This window comes from Coloeus monedula, assembly GCF_965178545.1.
Source record: "Coloeus monedula genome assembly, chromosome: 8".
NCBI lineage: Eukaryota > Metazoa > Chordata > Aves > Passeriformes > Corvidae > Coloeus > Coloeus monedula.
In genome coordinates, this window is record NC_138788.1 from 10,450,214 (window position 1) to 10,468,000 (window position 17,787).

Consider the following 17,787-nt stretch of genomic DNA (forward strand, 5'->3'; position numbering starts at 1 on the left):
TTCCCACAATTTTAGAATACAAACTGCTTTTTTCTTTGATGTATGCACAGCTTCTACACTGACACATGCACATAAACATAAAACTTGGCTGAGGTAAAATCTGCCTATTCATTACAAGCTCTGCATTTTACTCTTAAAGGTCAAGCTAAGGACAAACTAAACCAAACACAAAGCAAACTGTAATGGGAACTCCACAACACAGAGAACTATGAAGCAACAGGTGCCTTTGGAAACACGTTTTTCACATGGAAAAGCACAAGAAAATAAATAAAAAAGAACAAAGACTAGAAAAACAAGTATTGATCTTCAAAAAACAAAACAAAACAACTCAAATATAATTTTAAAGAGCACCCAAAACTGGAAGACTTAATATGTTACAATTTCCAGGTATATGAACAAACCCAAGAGATTGGATATGACCCTTTGTTGTATGTCACTTCATTTAAAAATGTAAGATAAACAATATTACTTAATAAATGGATTCATCTTCAGAAAATTCATCTTGGATAATATTTTTGACATAGTTTTATTAGTCAAGAGAATTTAGAAAGGGAAACAGTGGAGTAAGAGAAGATATATACAGATATTATTCTGACACATACTGGCCAGTGTAACAGAAAGTTACTTTGTCTCCACATTACTACCTGAAAGTGAACCTTTATTATTTATTATTGATGCAAATAGACAACAAATCACTTGTCAAAGTGAAAAAATAATTAAGCTTCATGTAAACTGATATAAAGTATTTCCGAGGAGATTGTAATCTCTTCGGTGCCACACAATGTGCATTTATTTTCTTTTGAAGGAACCACTTTGCACTCTATACTAGGTCTCCTTTTAGATTATGTAACTTTATTTGTTGTCGAGTCAAAAGTGGAGAAACACAAATGTTTTGGCTCTAAGCAGGGACAGTATTATTCCAAATCATAAGGAATCAAGTCCCCTGATGGATTGCCCTGCTGGAGCAGCACATGTTTTGTAAGAACAGAGACTGGATGATGTGGTTTTACCCTACCAACAAGAGCCTCGCTGTTCTTTACACACAGCTGCAGTGGCCTATAGCATGGACTGTCTGACTACAGGCAAAGGGTCATCTCACATGGCAAGAGCAGCCTCCAGCATGGATTAAAAATATAAGAAAAACATTTGACGTACTTGGATCTGACAAGATTGAGTCGGTTTTCGGCAAAAATTGGTCACAGCGGACTCCTTGGTAGCCCTCTTTGCACCTGAGAAAAAGGGGATAAATGACAAACATACGCATGCGGTAGTCAAAGGTTAATTTTAAGGTCCCAAATCAAGCGACATTCTCCCTGCCAGCACTGCGAGGGACTCGCATATCTACAATATGCAAGTTATTTCTACCATATGGCAGCAGGGATATTACTGAAATGCAATGGAAGTAGGTAAAATAATTTGTATATCAAAAAAAATTCCCCTCAAACCTTTTCATTATTTTAGAGACTATGAAAATAAACATCATTTTAGCATAATCATTCTTTTAAAAATCAATTCAGTGAAACAAAAATCAAAGAAAACTCCTCTATAAAATACACTTATTTGCAATGAAATAAACTCTTTAGGTAACACAACACTTTACAAAGCTTCCATACTGTGCAAACCATGAGGCAGACAACTTATCTTTGGCTGTCTGAAAAAGCAGGGAACAGTTAGCTAGCCATTAATTTTAATACCATTTTATACTGAGCTTAAAAGATAAAATGATAGACAACATCAGGCATTGTTTGCAAGCGGGAAGTTTTAGACATCTGTGAGATTAGATTTTAAGGCATATAAACCAGAATACCCTCCTGCCTCAACAAACAAGAACTGGCTTTGGCTGAGATTGTAATACTATTATGTATCTTGAAGCCTTACTTTGAAGAAATTCCATTTACTGCTTTTGAACTGTTCTCAGAAGTCTCATTTCAACTAAGTGTATCAGAATCAGATCTTTAATTATTTATTCGTCAAGCAGTTTTTCAGAGGAAAGTGATGGACACTTTAATTATAAATGATAGCAACAGGGATTCCTTATCTCCCAAAGCTCTTGCACATCACATAAGCAATATGCTCAAATCAGCATCACCACCTTTCATTAGGGTTGACAGCTGCAGCTTGAATGATGTGATAATGTCAGGAGAAGAAGTTATCTGCTCCTTCACAATGTTTTTACTCAGGCTTCCTCTAAATGTTGCCTTTTAATATGCTTTTGGTTTAATAAATTAATGGTTCAATGAGAAATGCGTCTCACTAGCAGTGTCTCGGGGATTAGTAAGAACATTTGTGAGCAAATATGTAAATTATGTTCCCATCAGACCCAAAAATGTAGTAAAAGTCTACAGTAAGAAAAAGATTTTAACCCCCCATTTAAACCTATATGTTTTCAAAACCTCCCGTTTGACCTTTCTCCCTGATGGATATGAGGTACTGCTTTGGAGATCAGCTTCCTCCCAGTACTTGCCTATCTATAAAATAACTGACTTGAAAAAAACTGTTCAGCTTTTGTTTCATTCAGATCCCATGACAGCAGTCATAAGTTATCAGTCAAGGAAAAAATGTTCTATTAATTAAAATTGTCCACTAGTCAGAAACACTGAAGAAGTCCACATATACTCAGACAGTGCTGCATGTATCTTTTGCATCTGATTATGAAACAGCAGAAGCTGCCTCACACCAAAAAGAAACTCTTCTCCACAGCCTTGAGAGGAATTGGCAGACCTCAAATCTTAAGTACAACCTACACAGGTGGGGATTCTTGCCTTTCTGTGAGCATTGTCTAGTAACTTTTGGACACACATTTGCACCTGCCTTGGTTATAAATACCCTATTACAGACTTAAAACCCTATATCCTAAAAGTGTGTGAGGATAGAGTCACAGAGTGGCATCTCCTGGAAGAGCTGTACCAAGTGCTCATCAGTGTGCATGGACATTTTAACTTACTTGTACCTCTGACAAACATGCCACAAGGGGAATGTGTTTCTTTCAAAATTTAGTACAGAGGTGGATGATCTATCAAAGAATAATCTTTTAATGTAATACCATAACCTTACACTCAGGTAATATCTACTATGGTGGGGCTGCACCTTGAATCCTGTGTCCAGTTCTGAGGCCCTCAATACAAGAGGGACACTGAGGTGCTGGAGCGAGTCCAGAGAAGGGCAACGGAGCTAGTGAAGGGAGTGGAGCACAAAAGTCTTACGAGGAGTGGTTGAGGGAACTGGGGTGGTTTAACCTGGAGAAAAGAAGGCTCAGGAGGGACCTTACTGCTCTCTACAGCTCCCTGAAAGGAGGGTGTAGTGAGGTGGGGGTTGGTCTCTCCTCCCAGGTCACAAGTAACAGGATGAGAGGAGATGGCCTCAAATTGCACCAGGACAGGTTTAGATTGGGTATTAGGAAAAAAAATTATTCACTGAAACAGTGGTGAGGCATTGGAACAGCCTGCCCTGGGAAGTGGTGGAGTCACCATCCCTGAAGGCATTTAAATGTAGATGTGGTGCTTAGGGACATGGCTTAGACATGGATTTGAGTTAACAGCTGGACTTACTGATCCTAGAAGGGTTTTTCAACCTCACTGGTCCTATGACTTGAAGGCCAAACATAGCTTGGTCTTTTTAACTGCATTAAGTTTTTCAGCAAAGTTAAAACCTAAGTCTTCTAGTTCCCTTAACAAATTCTTTTTTAAATCCATGAAAGCAAATAACAGCAATAACTGCTCTGCCATTATGACACCCAAGTTCAAACTTTTGCAGTAAAGTCACATGAAACAGAAGCCTTGCAGAATATACATTTAACAGTCATAATGCTACAATATGATGAAAGTGGATCATGTTTTGGCATCCCATAATCTTAGCTAGAGCATCTGCCATCTGTCCTAAACAGGCAGATGTGATATGCACACATGCTGCTAATTGGTATCACACCTCTACGGAAGAAAGCACAAGAAGCCACTGCAGAAAATCCTATTAAAACAGCACTGTTGTGACACACAGAGAAGTTCAGGAAGGTCCAAATGAGGTCACTCAATATCGCCATATGCAGTGTGAATGATCACATACATAATTAGGGATGCATTTAAAAAGCCAGGAGTCATCAGAGAAACCTTGAGAAATGCTCAGGTGCAGCTGACGGTTTCAGAAATGATCACTTGATTCTCAGACAAACAAATGTTTATTAGAGATACCGTAAAAAAAAAAGGAAAAAGTAGAAAAAAACTGGACCTGGGTAAGATATTGCTTGTAGTGAAGCAAAAGCTCTGATCTGCATGTGGGACCCCTTCAGCAAAGGCTGGAAGGGACAGTCTAAGATCCATTCCAGCACCAGGAATGGCTCCTCTGCTGAAGCACAGCACTGTATGAGCAGGCTTGGGCTTAAGTGCAGACTGTGGCAAAGGGGTCTAAAAATGGTGTTAATTACAGCCTCTCTGCAAAATAAATATGGAAATGAAATTCTCTATTTTGCATTCAGATTTTCACCAAAATGACTGTGTCTGTCTAGGCTCTAGAACAAAAATATCAACAGGATTGTACTGTCCAAATGGAATTATTTAAAGCCTTCTGATTAAACAGTATGAAAAGAGAATCACAGGTAAAGCTAATTGGCAGCTGCTAAAATGCCTGCAAACAGCATATCCCTTAATGATAAGTGCTAAATTCAACTAAGATTATTTTATCATGTGTTCTTCACTTTTTTTTTGCGTAATATACTTTCCCAGATGATTTTTTAAGGTCACCAGTTACAAACTGCATTGTGCATTGCACTTTGTGGAGTCAGCCACAATGACCTCTGTGTGAAAACATACACGCAGAAACACATCTCTCATTCCTCGTGAGAAGGCTTTTTTCCTTCCTACTTAGACACATTTGCACCTAAGTATTAGAAAGTAATTAAAGTATGAGATTTTACTCATTCTTTCACTCTTTTTTGTTGATGTCAAATAGTACTAATACATGTAGGTTCTAGTCAAAGAGATCACAGACTTTTTCGGTGGACATTTTCCAGAACTGGTTCTTGTACAACCTTATGGAGCCAAGGGAGATTTGAAATAGATGACAGTGTCACTTGTAAGATTAATGCAGCACTCCAAGTACTGGATACATTAGAAAAAGCAAAGTGAATGGGGGTGAGGGTGGGGCAAACTGCACAATAAGCAAAGATGAAGAATAAAATATATTTAAGTCAGCAGAAAGGCAAGAAAGAGAACATACTTAGAAGACTTAGGATAGGACCTAACACTTAATGGCCAAGAAGTCATTACCATCACAATTTACATTTTCTCCAGACACTTCCATATGGAGCTCCACATACCTATTAAGCCTAAATATTTAGTTCTCAAGGGACAGCAAGGCACAGAACAGAGGAGAGAATGTGGCACCAGCAAACTGCAGAGGCTATGAAAGATGACAACGCTATGCACCCCCATCCCTTTCCTCCTTCCCTGTGATATCCATCCATTGGAAATGGAAACACTTCTCCTTCTTCCCCAAGTGTGGTGATCACATTGCCTCTGACCATGTGAAGAAGTATGCAGAAAATAGTTTCTCTGCACGAAGCGCAGAATTTGGCAAATGAAATATATTAGCTCATCTCAAATGAAAATTTTGAAAATGACATTTGGCGTCTCAAGGACAGACTACAGCAGAAGAGAAAGCTGTAGGATTATTCACCAGGAAAACAAGCATGTCCTAGGCCAAAGGTGATTTGTAACATTAAAAAAAAAAAAAAAAAAATTCTTAATAGTGCAGTGCCCAAAAGATTAATTTATATGAACCTATAATCTGATTCTAGTCTCATAAACAGGAGCAGTCCAATTTGAAAGACAGAATTAATAGTACCTATGAAAAATGAAATTTAATTTTTGCAGTGAATCCAAATCAACACACATTTCCTTCCCCTTGTAAAATGGCAAAATGGCAGTCTCAAAGACAATATTAATTAGAATGATCCATCTCAGTGGATCACTTGCAAATTATTTTCTCCTGACACCACTATATCCACTGTACTAACATTCAGATGCCAATAAGAGAACATACTGCAGCACTTATTTATTCTCTAAGACAGAAATCCAAGATCATTATAAAGAAATGTTCTAATGGTCTGCAAATTTTGATCAAGTATTTATTTTCATACAGAGAATGCAATACTCTTTTTCCTGGGTCAGAGAGTCAGTTATACAATAAATCTACGATAGCAAGCCATGACATTATATAGGCTATTGGGCTGTCCCAAAATCCAGCCTGAAATATGCTGTAAAAAATGAAAAATAATTCCTTTGCTCTGCAGGTAAGCTAAATATAGATTTCTGTGCCTGCAACAAGAATGACCTTAACTGGAATACACAGACATTTATATTTATTATTGGGATTGTTATTAGGTGAAAATTTTATTCACAAAGGAAGAAAAATTAATCTTAACAGTGAGGGTCAGACAAGATATCTTGTCATTTAACACATGTAGCCAGTCTAAGCAGAAAACAGGCTTCCTTGGTTCCACAGATCAGGCTACCAAATCACAAGTGAGAACACAGTGCTCAAAGCCAGAGAGAAAATGAACCTTTCATAAGAATCAATAGTTTGCAGTGGGCTGGTCAGGCACCCACCTGAGGTGTGAGATTCACGTTCTGTCTTTGGTGTGAGAATGAAGCATTCGAGACTTGAAGCCAGGTTTTCTACAAAGCAGAAATGTCCTGATCATTTGAGTATTATCTATCCTGAGAAGGATTGTTCCTTTCTTAAAATTCTACCCCCTATGGTCTGTGTTATGCACAAAATATAACCTACTAACTAAAATTAATCTAAATTCAATATAAAGACATACAAATACATGAAATTAAAGTCGAATGCATGGCATTAAAAAGAACAAACTGGGGATCCAATAAGGAACTGGCTGAAGATACACTACTTCTTGAACATAATCATGAATCCCTTCAGATGGGAAGCCCTGAACAATCCAGGCCAATCCTTATTTTTCCTTTCACAAAAGTTAATTTTAAATAATCCTCACAACAGAGAGGCTAATTACTGTATAATAAAGGTTTCATACCAGGGTTTGAACATACTTTATTTTCTTAAGACCTTGAAATCTATTATGTGATTGAATTAAGATATGTATCTGCCTTTTCTTTTTCTTTCCTTAGAGAAATAGCACAATTCTTACAGAATGGACAGAATAAACTTTAGAAAGGAAACCAAAAAAACCACTTGTCTGTCAGTTTTCTTTAAAAATGTTGCAATTGCTAAAAATAAGTAGAGCAAGTAACCAGAAAGGAAATTATGTTGAAAAGACAGACAAAGAATAGTAAAAAAGGGGGTTTTACATTACTTTCGGTAGAACCAGGCCAGCTGAAACCTTCTAACATCATAGAGAAATTATAGTCAGACTTTCTAAAAATCATATTTATGATTTGTATAATCCACCATATTTTTCAGTATGTAAATTGTAGGTGCAGTCTCTGAGACAGGGAAGTACTGTTATTCTCCTGGTATAAATGGCATAAAGATTAGAGGTCACAGTTACAAAACCCTGAGACATTGCCCAGATTTAGATAATAAAACTTTCAGCTAATTTGTTGACTCCAGTGTTTCAGGATCCTTTAGCCTTGGAGAAACTAAGTGGGGACACTTTAATAAACCCTCTGTAGGAAGCACTGAACTAAATGAGGCTTTTAGCATTTAAAAAGGAGTTATGTGGATTTGACTTAAATGCCTCATCCAAAATGATGCTGGAACTACTGAATTATCCTTCCTCTCCTGATACAGGTGGCTTGCTTTCTTTGTCTTTCCTAAAAGGTAGGTCATAAAAAGAAATAAAAATTAACAAGATGTGTTAGTAAAGCCATTCAAGCCACCCAGACCTATGACAGCACCTGAACTAATGATAATTTCCCTTCCCTCAACAGCAGACCAATTTTCTTTAATTTGAAAGTGTTCCCTTACCAAAAAGCAAAAAAAAAAAAAAATAGAAGAAAGTTTCATATTCTTTATCAATGCATATAGTCTAAGCATGGTTGTTATATAATGGTTCCAGACTACTGAATTCACTTAAAACTCAGGTTAGGTTTTGTATCCAAAGATGTGTAAATATATTATTGATAGTTACTTGGTATCAAATTTATTTGTGGCATATCCACACGAACATAAACATTTCATGCTAATACACGAGCTTTATGCTTTTCAAGGGATAAGAATTACCTTTGCCATCTGCCTTAATCTCCTTAACAACAAACTTCCATCTGCAAACCACAAAATGCTTTAGAAACTGTCTGTGAGTATCATCTAATAAACCAAATGTTTAACCAACTAACTGAGCAATCATTTCTTTGCTGTTTTGAATTTAACCAACCAGAAAAACTGAAAAGCTTTGATTAGTTTTTCCACAAGATACCTCTGTGGTCAATGATTTACCATGGATGATAAATGAATATAGTCTTTCATTATGTATGGCATTCATCAGCTATGCAAAAGATTTTGAATAAATGGAAAGTGATTTCTTACCATATTCAAAGCCTCACACAGCTAAGGCACAGATGAAAGCCACATTCAATACTTGAAAAAACAAATGAAAACGAGACCCTTGCTTTATATTATGCCTGCCCAAGATTACCATCTTTATAAATAAAAATCCTTCAAAATTCTTGAAAACATCTGCCAGGGACTGGACTTAGGTATAAAAACATCTACGAAATCAATAAAAAACTACGAAATCAATAAAAAAGAACTAAAAGATGTAAGATTTGCTATCATGGTGTTTGGTGCCCTCCAAGAGGCCATTTGTAAAAGATGGCAATTATAACAACAAATGAGGTAGCTGTAAGGAGAGGTGCAAACTCCTAAGTGGCTTAACAGGTTTGCTGGATGTGTCTCTTCCCTCTTTCCTCCCCACAAATATTACAAGCCCAACATTAAAATCTTTTGCTTCCAGCTACTTAATAAATAACAGCCCTGCACTTTTTTCAAAAACTGTCAAATACATTTTTCACTTTATTACACGGAATATTTCCCAATTCAAAAGAGAAAAAAATACTCAGAGAAATTAAATTTTTTGTTTCAAGCCCAAGCTAGAAGTACAATGGATCCTTTGCTTATCATGAAAAAGGCACACGATTTCCAACCTGGCCCTGCAGAATCAAGACCATTTTCCAAATTGCAGCAAAACTTTCAGTTTAATTTTTTTGAAAAAATTTAAAATACACACAGGAATTCAGGCACTTGTCTAGTAAAACATCTACATTGAATACTGCTTGTCACAGACTCCTTTCCTAAAAAGCTCAAGGTCACCTCAAGCCAGTGCTTATCTACAGAGACAGAGTGCCTCTGCCAGGAACTCAAAACTCCTCAGTAATTCAGTGAGCTATTTGCTATGTACCTGTTTTTATACCTGGTTTGAAAAAATAATTGGAGCCACTCAGAGGTGTCAGTTAAAACATCCTTTACTACTACCAGATGGTCCACACAAATGATGTCCTCTGACTTTATGGTAAAAGATAAACATGCCTCTGCTACTGTATTTTTTATGATCTGCACACATCACATTTTAGAGATAAGAGCAATTTGACATGCAGTGCAATTGCTTACCAAAGTTCAGATACAGGAACATTTTCCAGAATAACCCTTCATTAGCACATTAAATATAATTTAGAACCCAGAGAAAGAATAGTTTTAAAATTCTAACAGGCCACTCTCTGGAGATCTATAAAGTTGCTGACTAAAAAACTAAAAATCTTTAAAGTTGCCCTATTAAACAGAAGTTTTAGTCATGTGTAGAATATTTTTTTTTTCTGAAGAGAAAACTCTATGTATTGTAATTATGACATTATGGCATATGTACCACTATGTAGATTCAGCATTCTAAATGAATTTCTTGTTTGAGTTAAAAGAACCCATGCCATAAAAAAGTAGTGAGGAGTCGAATGTTTTTGTCCACAAGTTATTAATGTAACTTAATAAAGTTTCACCAAAGTATTTGTAATTTAGTAGGGTCTGGGTGAGCATATTTCAGACTACAGGGTGTTTATTAGCTGCAGGAAATACCCCTTGACTACAGATGGTACCTGACCCATCAGTGACATTATTATTTATCTGCGGAAAATGGAAATTTTTTTCCAATGGAAAACTAGGAGCATGGTTATTTTCTATATAAGATAAAATTTTGGATAGAAGAGTAAAATTATGTACTGAAAAGAACAGCATTCACAAAAGGCCCTACTACATTTGAGTGAACATCTCTTCTCAATACTTTTTTTTAAAGTAGGCAGTTGCATGGGAAGCCGCCCATGCTCTGCCACCACCTGCCAAGCCCAACAAAAGGGAAAACTGTGAGAATTGGAGTATTATGAAGTAATGGTAACTCTAATAGGTAGCACAGATCTGACATGCTTGCTGCCAGAACACACTGCTCATACATACAAGACTTGCTTGATTCCATTTTCAAAATAATGACAGCAGAAAGCAACAACCAGGAAAGTCATTATGTCCCATTTAGGATCATTTTGTGGATTAGAATTAGTCTCTGACAAGACATCCCTATGAAATTTGAGGAATACATTTGGTTCACTTGAATTCCTAATCATAAATCAACTGAACTGAACTCAGCTCTGTGTTTCTGATAATTCTCTTCTGAATTCAGGTGAAAGAAAGGCAGCGCAGTTCACATTGCCAGTAGGCAGTGCTACCAAATCCTCCCCATCACATACACACAAAAGGAGCAGAACAGGTCATTCTGACTGTATTCATTCTTATTTCAAAGGAACTCATTTCTAAAGACTAAAACCTTTAGGAGGAAGAAAGCAGAGGTTGCCTGCTCAGCAGCTCTGCTCCAGGAGCCACCCCATTCTCCTCCCGTGTGACCTTCAGCCTGTTACTGCAGAGCATTATCCCTCCCAGTGCTGCTGGAAGAGCAGCATCGTAATTCCAGCCTTCCCGGGGCTGGAATTTTGTGGGGTGAAATTATCAGGAGACATGCAATAATGGTGGCAGTGTAAACACTAAAAGCATTCAGGTAATAAAATAAATATACCCTTGTCATTTTCTGCAGAAAGCAGAAATCGTGTATTGTCAAGCTCACTTATTCATTATGTTTTTCTTCCGAGAAAAAATATTGAGAATTTTTATAAAGTGAAGCTATGTTAATGAAACATGCATTAAACATTGATTACAAGGAAAATTAGGATATTCTAATTTTCTCTTAGATTGAGCTTCTAAAATATTAATATATCAAGTAACAACAAAGCAAATCTTAGCATGTCCATCCACTGTCATGTGGGATTTGAGCCCCTTTCTAGAAATGGGATATAAAGGCTCCTTGTGTTGTGGAACACAGAGCAGAAATGTGCTGGCTTTGGCTGGAGTAGAGTTCATTATCTTCGTAGCAGCTGCCACATTTTGGATTTATGCTGGAAGCAGTGTTAATAATACGGGGATGTTTTCCTTACTGCTGAGCAGTGTTTGCACAGATTCAAGGCCTTTTCTGCTTCTTGCACTGTCCCACCACTGAGGAGGCTGGGGGTGCACAAGGAGTTGGGAGAGGACATAGCCAGGACAGCTGACCCCAACTAACATAAGAGACACCCCATACCACATGGTGTCATGCTCAGCAACATAAAAGAGGTGGGAGAAAAAGGAAAAGAGTTACATTTGGAACAATGATGTCTGTCTTCCCCAGTAATCATTACGTGTGATGGAGCCATCTCCTGCTGGGGGTGGCTGAACACCTGCCTGGCAACAGGAAGTGCTGAATTAATTCCTTGTTTTGCTTTGCTCACGTGCAAGGCTTTTGCTTTCCCTATTAAATTATCTTTTTTCCCAGCCGCATGTTTTCTCCCTCTTACCCTTTCAATTCCCATGCCGTCACTGGGGGACAAGGAGCAAGCAGCTGTGTGATGCAACAGCTTAACAAGGGGTTAAACCACAACAAACAAGAAGGGAGGAAGAAGGCCTTGTGTCAATGACCTCTGAGGCTGGGTGGTGGATATCAGCCAAACCACAGACATGCCAAGGCCAGGATGGGTACATTATCCAAGACATGCTCAGCTTCATCATTTCAGCTTCAAGAGTTTTACTATTTTTTCTCCTTTGTTAGGGCCTTAATTCTAGTAGTGCCAGAGAGACTCTGAGGCAAGACTCTGCAAGTTGGTGTGGAGTAAGTCTGCAGAGAAACAGGGGCTGCTGGAAGAAACCTGATCCCTGCTACTCCCCTGTACTTTTCCACCTGGGCAGACATGGAAGGAAGTACTCAGCAAACCAGAAGAATTTTCAGGGCTGGCTCTGGAACACAGCATCCCAACAACAGACCTGCAAACAGCACAAGCAGGGACTCCTGCAGCTACAATTGCCAGCTGAGTGCCCAAAAAGCACTTTGAAACTGACAGTTCTGCCTTTGACCCAGTCGTCAACTGTCAAAGACACAGCACTAGTGTCTTTATGACTTACAGGTTAGTTACATTTCAATGTCAGAAAAACCCCTGACTACTCACTTCAGTCTCATCCCTCTACCTCTCTTGATACCTTTTTCAATTCTCTAAACATCTCAGAAACTACAGGTTTTGTTGTTTTGTTTCAGTATACTGCTACAGTAGCTTATTCAAATACTGTTTATATTGTGGCACAGAGGCAGACAGCTCAACAGAGATTACTACTCACAAATTTACTGAGCTTTTTGGTAAAATTTGGCAGCCCAAGTTGTGTTCCATGATGCAGCAGTTATTTTATTAGGATTAACTGAGTTAGCTAATCTAAGGTTACCTTGGACATTTCTTCATTCCCTTTGTTACAGACTATTCTAAATAAACTATTGCCACCCTTGATATTTTCACACTGTTGCTATTTACTGGTATTTCTCTCCTCGTAACTGCACAGCTAAATAACTACAATTATATAGAAATTGATTGTTCAAAAGTCAGACCAGCCCTGCAGTGAAACAGTTTATCTCACTTTTGTGCATGGAATTGATATTTGAAAAAATTTATACTATGACTGGAGCAATTATTCTATAAACTCATTATCATTATACGTTTACCTATGCCTCTAATGAGGTGGATTTTTTTCCCCAGTTGTAAGTATGTAGTCCTTTAAACATAAGTACTTACTTACATAAGTATGTAAGTTCCTTTAAACATTAGTACATAGATCAGAAAATAAAAAATGACCACTCTTACTTTTTCCAATAATACCAAATAACCTTTTCCTTCTTGGTTGTCTTTAGTGCCTCTCACATTTATAAGAAATGAGACACTCATTAATTTTATTTATTTTTACCAACCCAGTGTGTTTCTAACCAGAAGAGAACAGCTCTGAAAAATACCCTCATCATTTTTGCTTATTGCTGAAATATGTTGGCTCTTCCTTTTTGTTAGAAGTTTTTGCCCCTTTACTCCCCTCCGCTACAGAAATGATCTACATGGTAAATTTAATTTGGATTCTATCCTGCTAAGATGATTTATAGAATATTTTTCATACAAAACAATACTTACATTTTGAAAAATGGAAAAAGCATAAAAACTCTTTTAGAACTATGCTGTTCCATTTTACAGAGAAAAAAATAACATTCAGTAACATAAATAATGCCTTATTACATCCACTTGAGGAGCTGAAACCACAGTTCTCCACCCCAAATATGTTCCTACCACATGTTTAGTGGGGAAGAAAACTTCTCAAAATATATAAATAATATTTTAAAGAAATTGGAAAGATAACCAGCATAGAGTGAGGGAGTCTATGCACTTGCAGTTTAAAATACTCTCAATTTACTTCATACAAGTCTGAGTTCAAGATTTATAAAGAAAAAAACATCAACTGCACTTAAACTTGGTATTGCTTTCAATTTATTTTGTGCTAAACAATCTGTAAGCATTCACACGGGACTTACAGTGAAATGGTTTCATTTGATTTGATATAAAATTTTTTAATTGGACCCTGATGCAGTAGAGATTAATACAGCTGTGTTACCAATGTGAAGTTAGCACAATGACTAAACATCTGAAGCCTTAAAAATAACATTAAGGAAGATACACACTGCTGTCCTTTTCTTTTATACGCTTATTGAACTTCTTAAAGATTGTGCTACTGATTTAAATCCATGGGTTTTAAATCCATGTTCACATGAACTTGTTTCCAGTACTCCTCTGAAGTTAAAAAAAAAACAACCCCAAATGAATGAAAGCAGATATCTCTGGGGCAAAAGCCCAGTTAAACCTGAGCTAGAAATCAGCATTTTAAAGTCTCAGGTCAGCATCATCTAATGTAACTCATAAAATTAAGTACTTAGGCTTGGTCTTAGCCATTTTGACATGTCAGCTCCTGGCTTCATCATTTAACTTAGCCAAATTACAAGCGAAATGTTAAAAATAAAAATAAAAAAAATAAAATAAAAAAAAAAACCACACCAAAAACCCACCAAACCAAAAACCAAACAAACAACCAAGAAACCTAAACCCATCTTGGCTTCTAATAATAGGAAATTGACATTATTCCACTAATTTTAGAATATATTTCTTGCATTACGAAGCATATGGCTATTACACAAAAGTAATATAAATAAATATATCTGCATAAATTTTAGCAGTCAGGTAAAAATATTTTGTGTATTCCAAACAATGCTTTTCAAGAGTCTCATCTTTTGATGGTGGTCATAAACCAAAGAAAATTGTTCATCTTCATCATCTACAAAAATATCTTCTTGGCTTCATAAATAATGGTTTTCCCAGATATTAAATATAAAATTATGCCTTATTTAAACAAACTCAACCTGCAAAGATTTACAATTTAATATAAAGGCTTCTGTCTCTAGAGCCGTATCATAGAAAATTAAATCCATCAATCCTGAACACTTTCTTTTTCCTTTGAAACTTCAAAATCTACTTGAGTTGGGAAAAAAGTTTCAAGTAATTAGAAGAGTTCTGTGTATCTATCACTGCTAATAACCTGAGTCCCAGAGTGCTACGGAAAGGAATCAATGAAGTAAATAAGCAATACAGCTGTGTCAGGAAAGAATTGCTTTCTTCAGCACCTTCTTGGAGCTTGCTTTTGGTAGGCCAAGGCTTTTCTCCCCTCCTTTCCCTCTTTCTGTAGTTACCTTTCATCAGTTCTTAGAGTTGGGGGAAGAGAACCCCCACACCAACCCCTTCTCACCCAACCCAGAACAAAACCTCCACAAATGAGATCAATTCTAGAGAAGCAACCTTTACTGAAGCCCAATATATTCCCTAAATCTCAGTATAATTGTTAACAATCATTCAGCGTCGTGAGACACGGATGAGAGGAAAACAGATTTCCAGATCTGAAAAAAAAAATCCTCTGCTTTGTAAGTTAAGTGCTCACATGAATCATGGAAATCAAGCATAGAGGCTCCCTTACTTACTAAAGAAAGATCTAGGATCTCTCTCTATATATTGTTTTCTCCCCTCCATGCCCCAGAGCTTGAGGAGGTCTGGTTTCATCACCATTGCTTTCAAAATAACTCACCTCACTTAGAGCTATAATACAACGAATAAATTACATAAATGAAATGCCACGTATGAGCTGATTATATTAGTTCCATTTTTTCCCTTTTTTATAAAAACATTTGAGGACTTTTGACCTTTTTATCCTATTTTGATTGATACAGTAAATTGCACCCTGAGGAGATAAAAAATAGGAAGCATGAGCTAAAGCAGAGACAGAGGCAAAGCAAAAGATTGCATACAGCTCAGAGAAAGCAATTTACAGCTAAGCAGATGGTTGTAAAAAACAAGCCATTTTTCTCGAGTCTAGCTGATGTGATCTGTACTAATTCACTACTAGAAAGCAACTACCAAACCCATCAGTACAATAAAAGCATTTGTAAAACATTGCACCTATTTTTTTCAACCACCTCTGTCAGAGGCTTACTGAATTCTTCCTCAAGACACTTATTTCAACAATCACCCATAGCCTTTCTGTATGTTCCTGCTATCTCTGTATACAGAGCTGTGGATTTCAGAAAAAGGAGGGCCTTTGATGAGTCATAAAAGGGAAGCAGCACTAGTTAGATTACAATGAAAGTACAGCAAAACCATTTCGAAGTTCACTGTATATAACTGAGCTGATCCAAGCCTTAGGCCTTCCTTGGGAAGAAGGAACATGCACACAGGACAAAGGTTTCTCAGGAAAAAAAAAAAAATTCACATGGAAATGAAAATAAGAATTAGTCTCAGGACTGCTGTTTCAATGCAGAGCCTTAGCTTTTTTCACCTCCACCAGTGTCCAGCCAGGATTCAACCATTATCTTAGTGAAACAGGGGAATCAAATTCATTGCATAGCCTTTCTACTATTTATTGCATACCCCCTCCTGTATTCCCAGGAGGAAAGGATGCTCTCCCTGCTGTTTCCATTCACAGGAGAGGGTCTGTGTGTACCTATGCATAGCATGTGATGACACCCGGGCTTTAGCTGGGCTCATAAACCATCCTGCTCCCCTGCCTACAGCAGGATGAAAAGGCAGCTGGGGTAACCACTGCTCTTTTCTACAAAACTGAAGCTTGCCTAGCAGTCCAATGCTAACATAATGCAAGTATCACATGCTATCTGTTTTTCATGCCCATCTCCCTACCACACTTGTAAAACATTTAAAACTCATGCTGACTTCCAGCCACTGCGACTGAGACAACCCAACAGCTCAGCACGTCTATCTTCAGGAGGACAAACAGCAGTACTCTCAAAAGACTCTTTACACTCTAATCCCCTTATCAGTTTAGCATTTACTCTTTCCTCCCCAACCTGCCACATACGTTTAGATAACCCCTAGATGTCCCAACATTAGCCTAATTCAATTTTAGAAGGACAATATTACCCCTTAAGCATTCTGCTCTACTTCCCAGATACAGTCACAAGAGCTGCTGTCTGGTGGTGGGATTTCAGTTAATTAAACCAGCGTTTCAGGATTTCTGGCCATCTGCTGAGATGATAAAACTTCCTTGCTCCAGCAGAGAGGAAATGTGCCCAGCTGAGCTGTACTTACCAGTACGATGTCTCCTGAGTGAAACCAGTTCTTCGCTCTCAGCTTTCTTGACAAGCAGCCTGGCAAGACCTTCCTGAGAGGAAGCAGCTCAGGCCAAGGCTACTCAGGCTATTCTGAAGCAGAATTCATGCTATGGCCACCTTGACATTTTGGCACACCAAGAGGACTGTCTTTAACTTGAAAAGCTTGCAGATCACAAGGGCAAACCTCTTTAGGTGGAATGAAGTCTAAAAATTAAAGCATATTACGGACTGTGGGCCCACACCTCTCATGAGAGCATCAAGTTTTGGGAATCCAATTAAAATGCAAAGATGCAGAGTCACCAGGGCTATGGTCTGATTTTAATGCCTTCTCCTACAGCCTGTACACTGTGCTGTGGGGCTGAGCACTTACAGCACTCAGAACTCTCAATAATTGCATTAGATTTCCTTATGTGTGGCAGGGTGGATCAGGCTCCCTTCCTACTTAGTGTGAGACAGAGCCCTCTTCCTAAGCCAAATAAATTTAAGGAAGAAAACTACAGCTGTAGAGAGAACAGACTCACTCTTTGTTTTTCTTCTGTTTTTATGCTAGCAGTGTACTAGTTGTTTGGTACTTTATTACTTTTGTTGGCCTGTTTATGCACCTACTTGAGCTCTCAGTAAACACAGGTTTCACAACTATAAATAAAACATACATGAAATATGTTGCTGTCTACAGTTTCAACTCCCTCTGCATCTTCCTAATCTTCTGCATTTTATGCAGCCTATGTTCTGTAAACACAGATCCTAGGGCAGTTCAATACTCTTGTGGATGCTTCAGCAGAAGAGGACTGTTG

At 37.6% G+C, this 17,787-nt stretch overlaps 1 protein-coding gene across 1 annotated transcript in view; it reads right to left on the reverse strand.

Moving 5' to 3' along the window:
* NRG3 (neuregulin 3) overlaps positions 1 to 17,787 on the reverse strand; it is a gene marked incomplete at both ends in the record, with an annotated part of 343,802 nt that overhangs the window by 96,672 nt on the left and 229,343 nt on the right. The window contains one exon of the mRNA XM_082286584.1: positions 1,156 to 1,229. Within this exon, the coding sequence (XP_082142710.1) occupies positions 1,156 to 1,229 (74 nt within the window). The remainder of the gene's footprint in view (positions 1 to 1,155; positions 1,230 to 17,787) is intronic.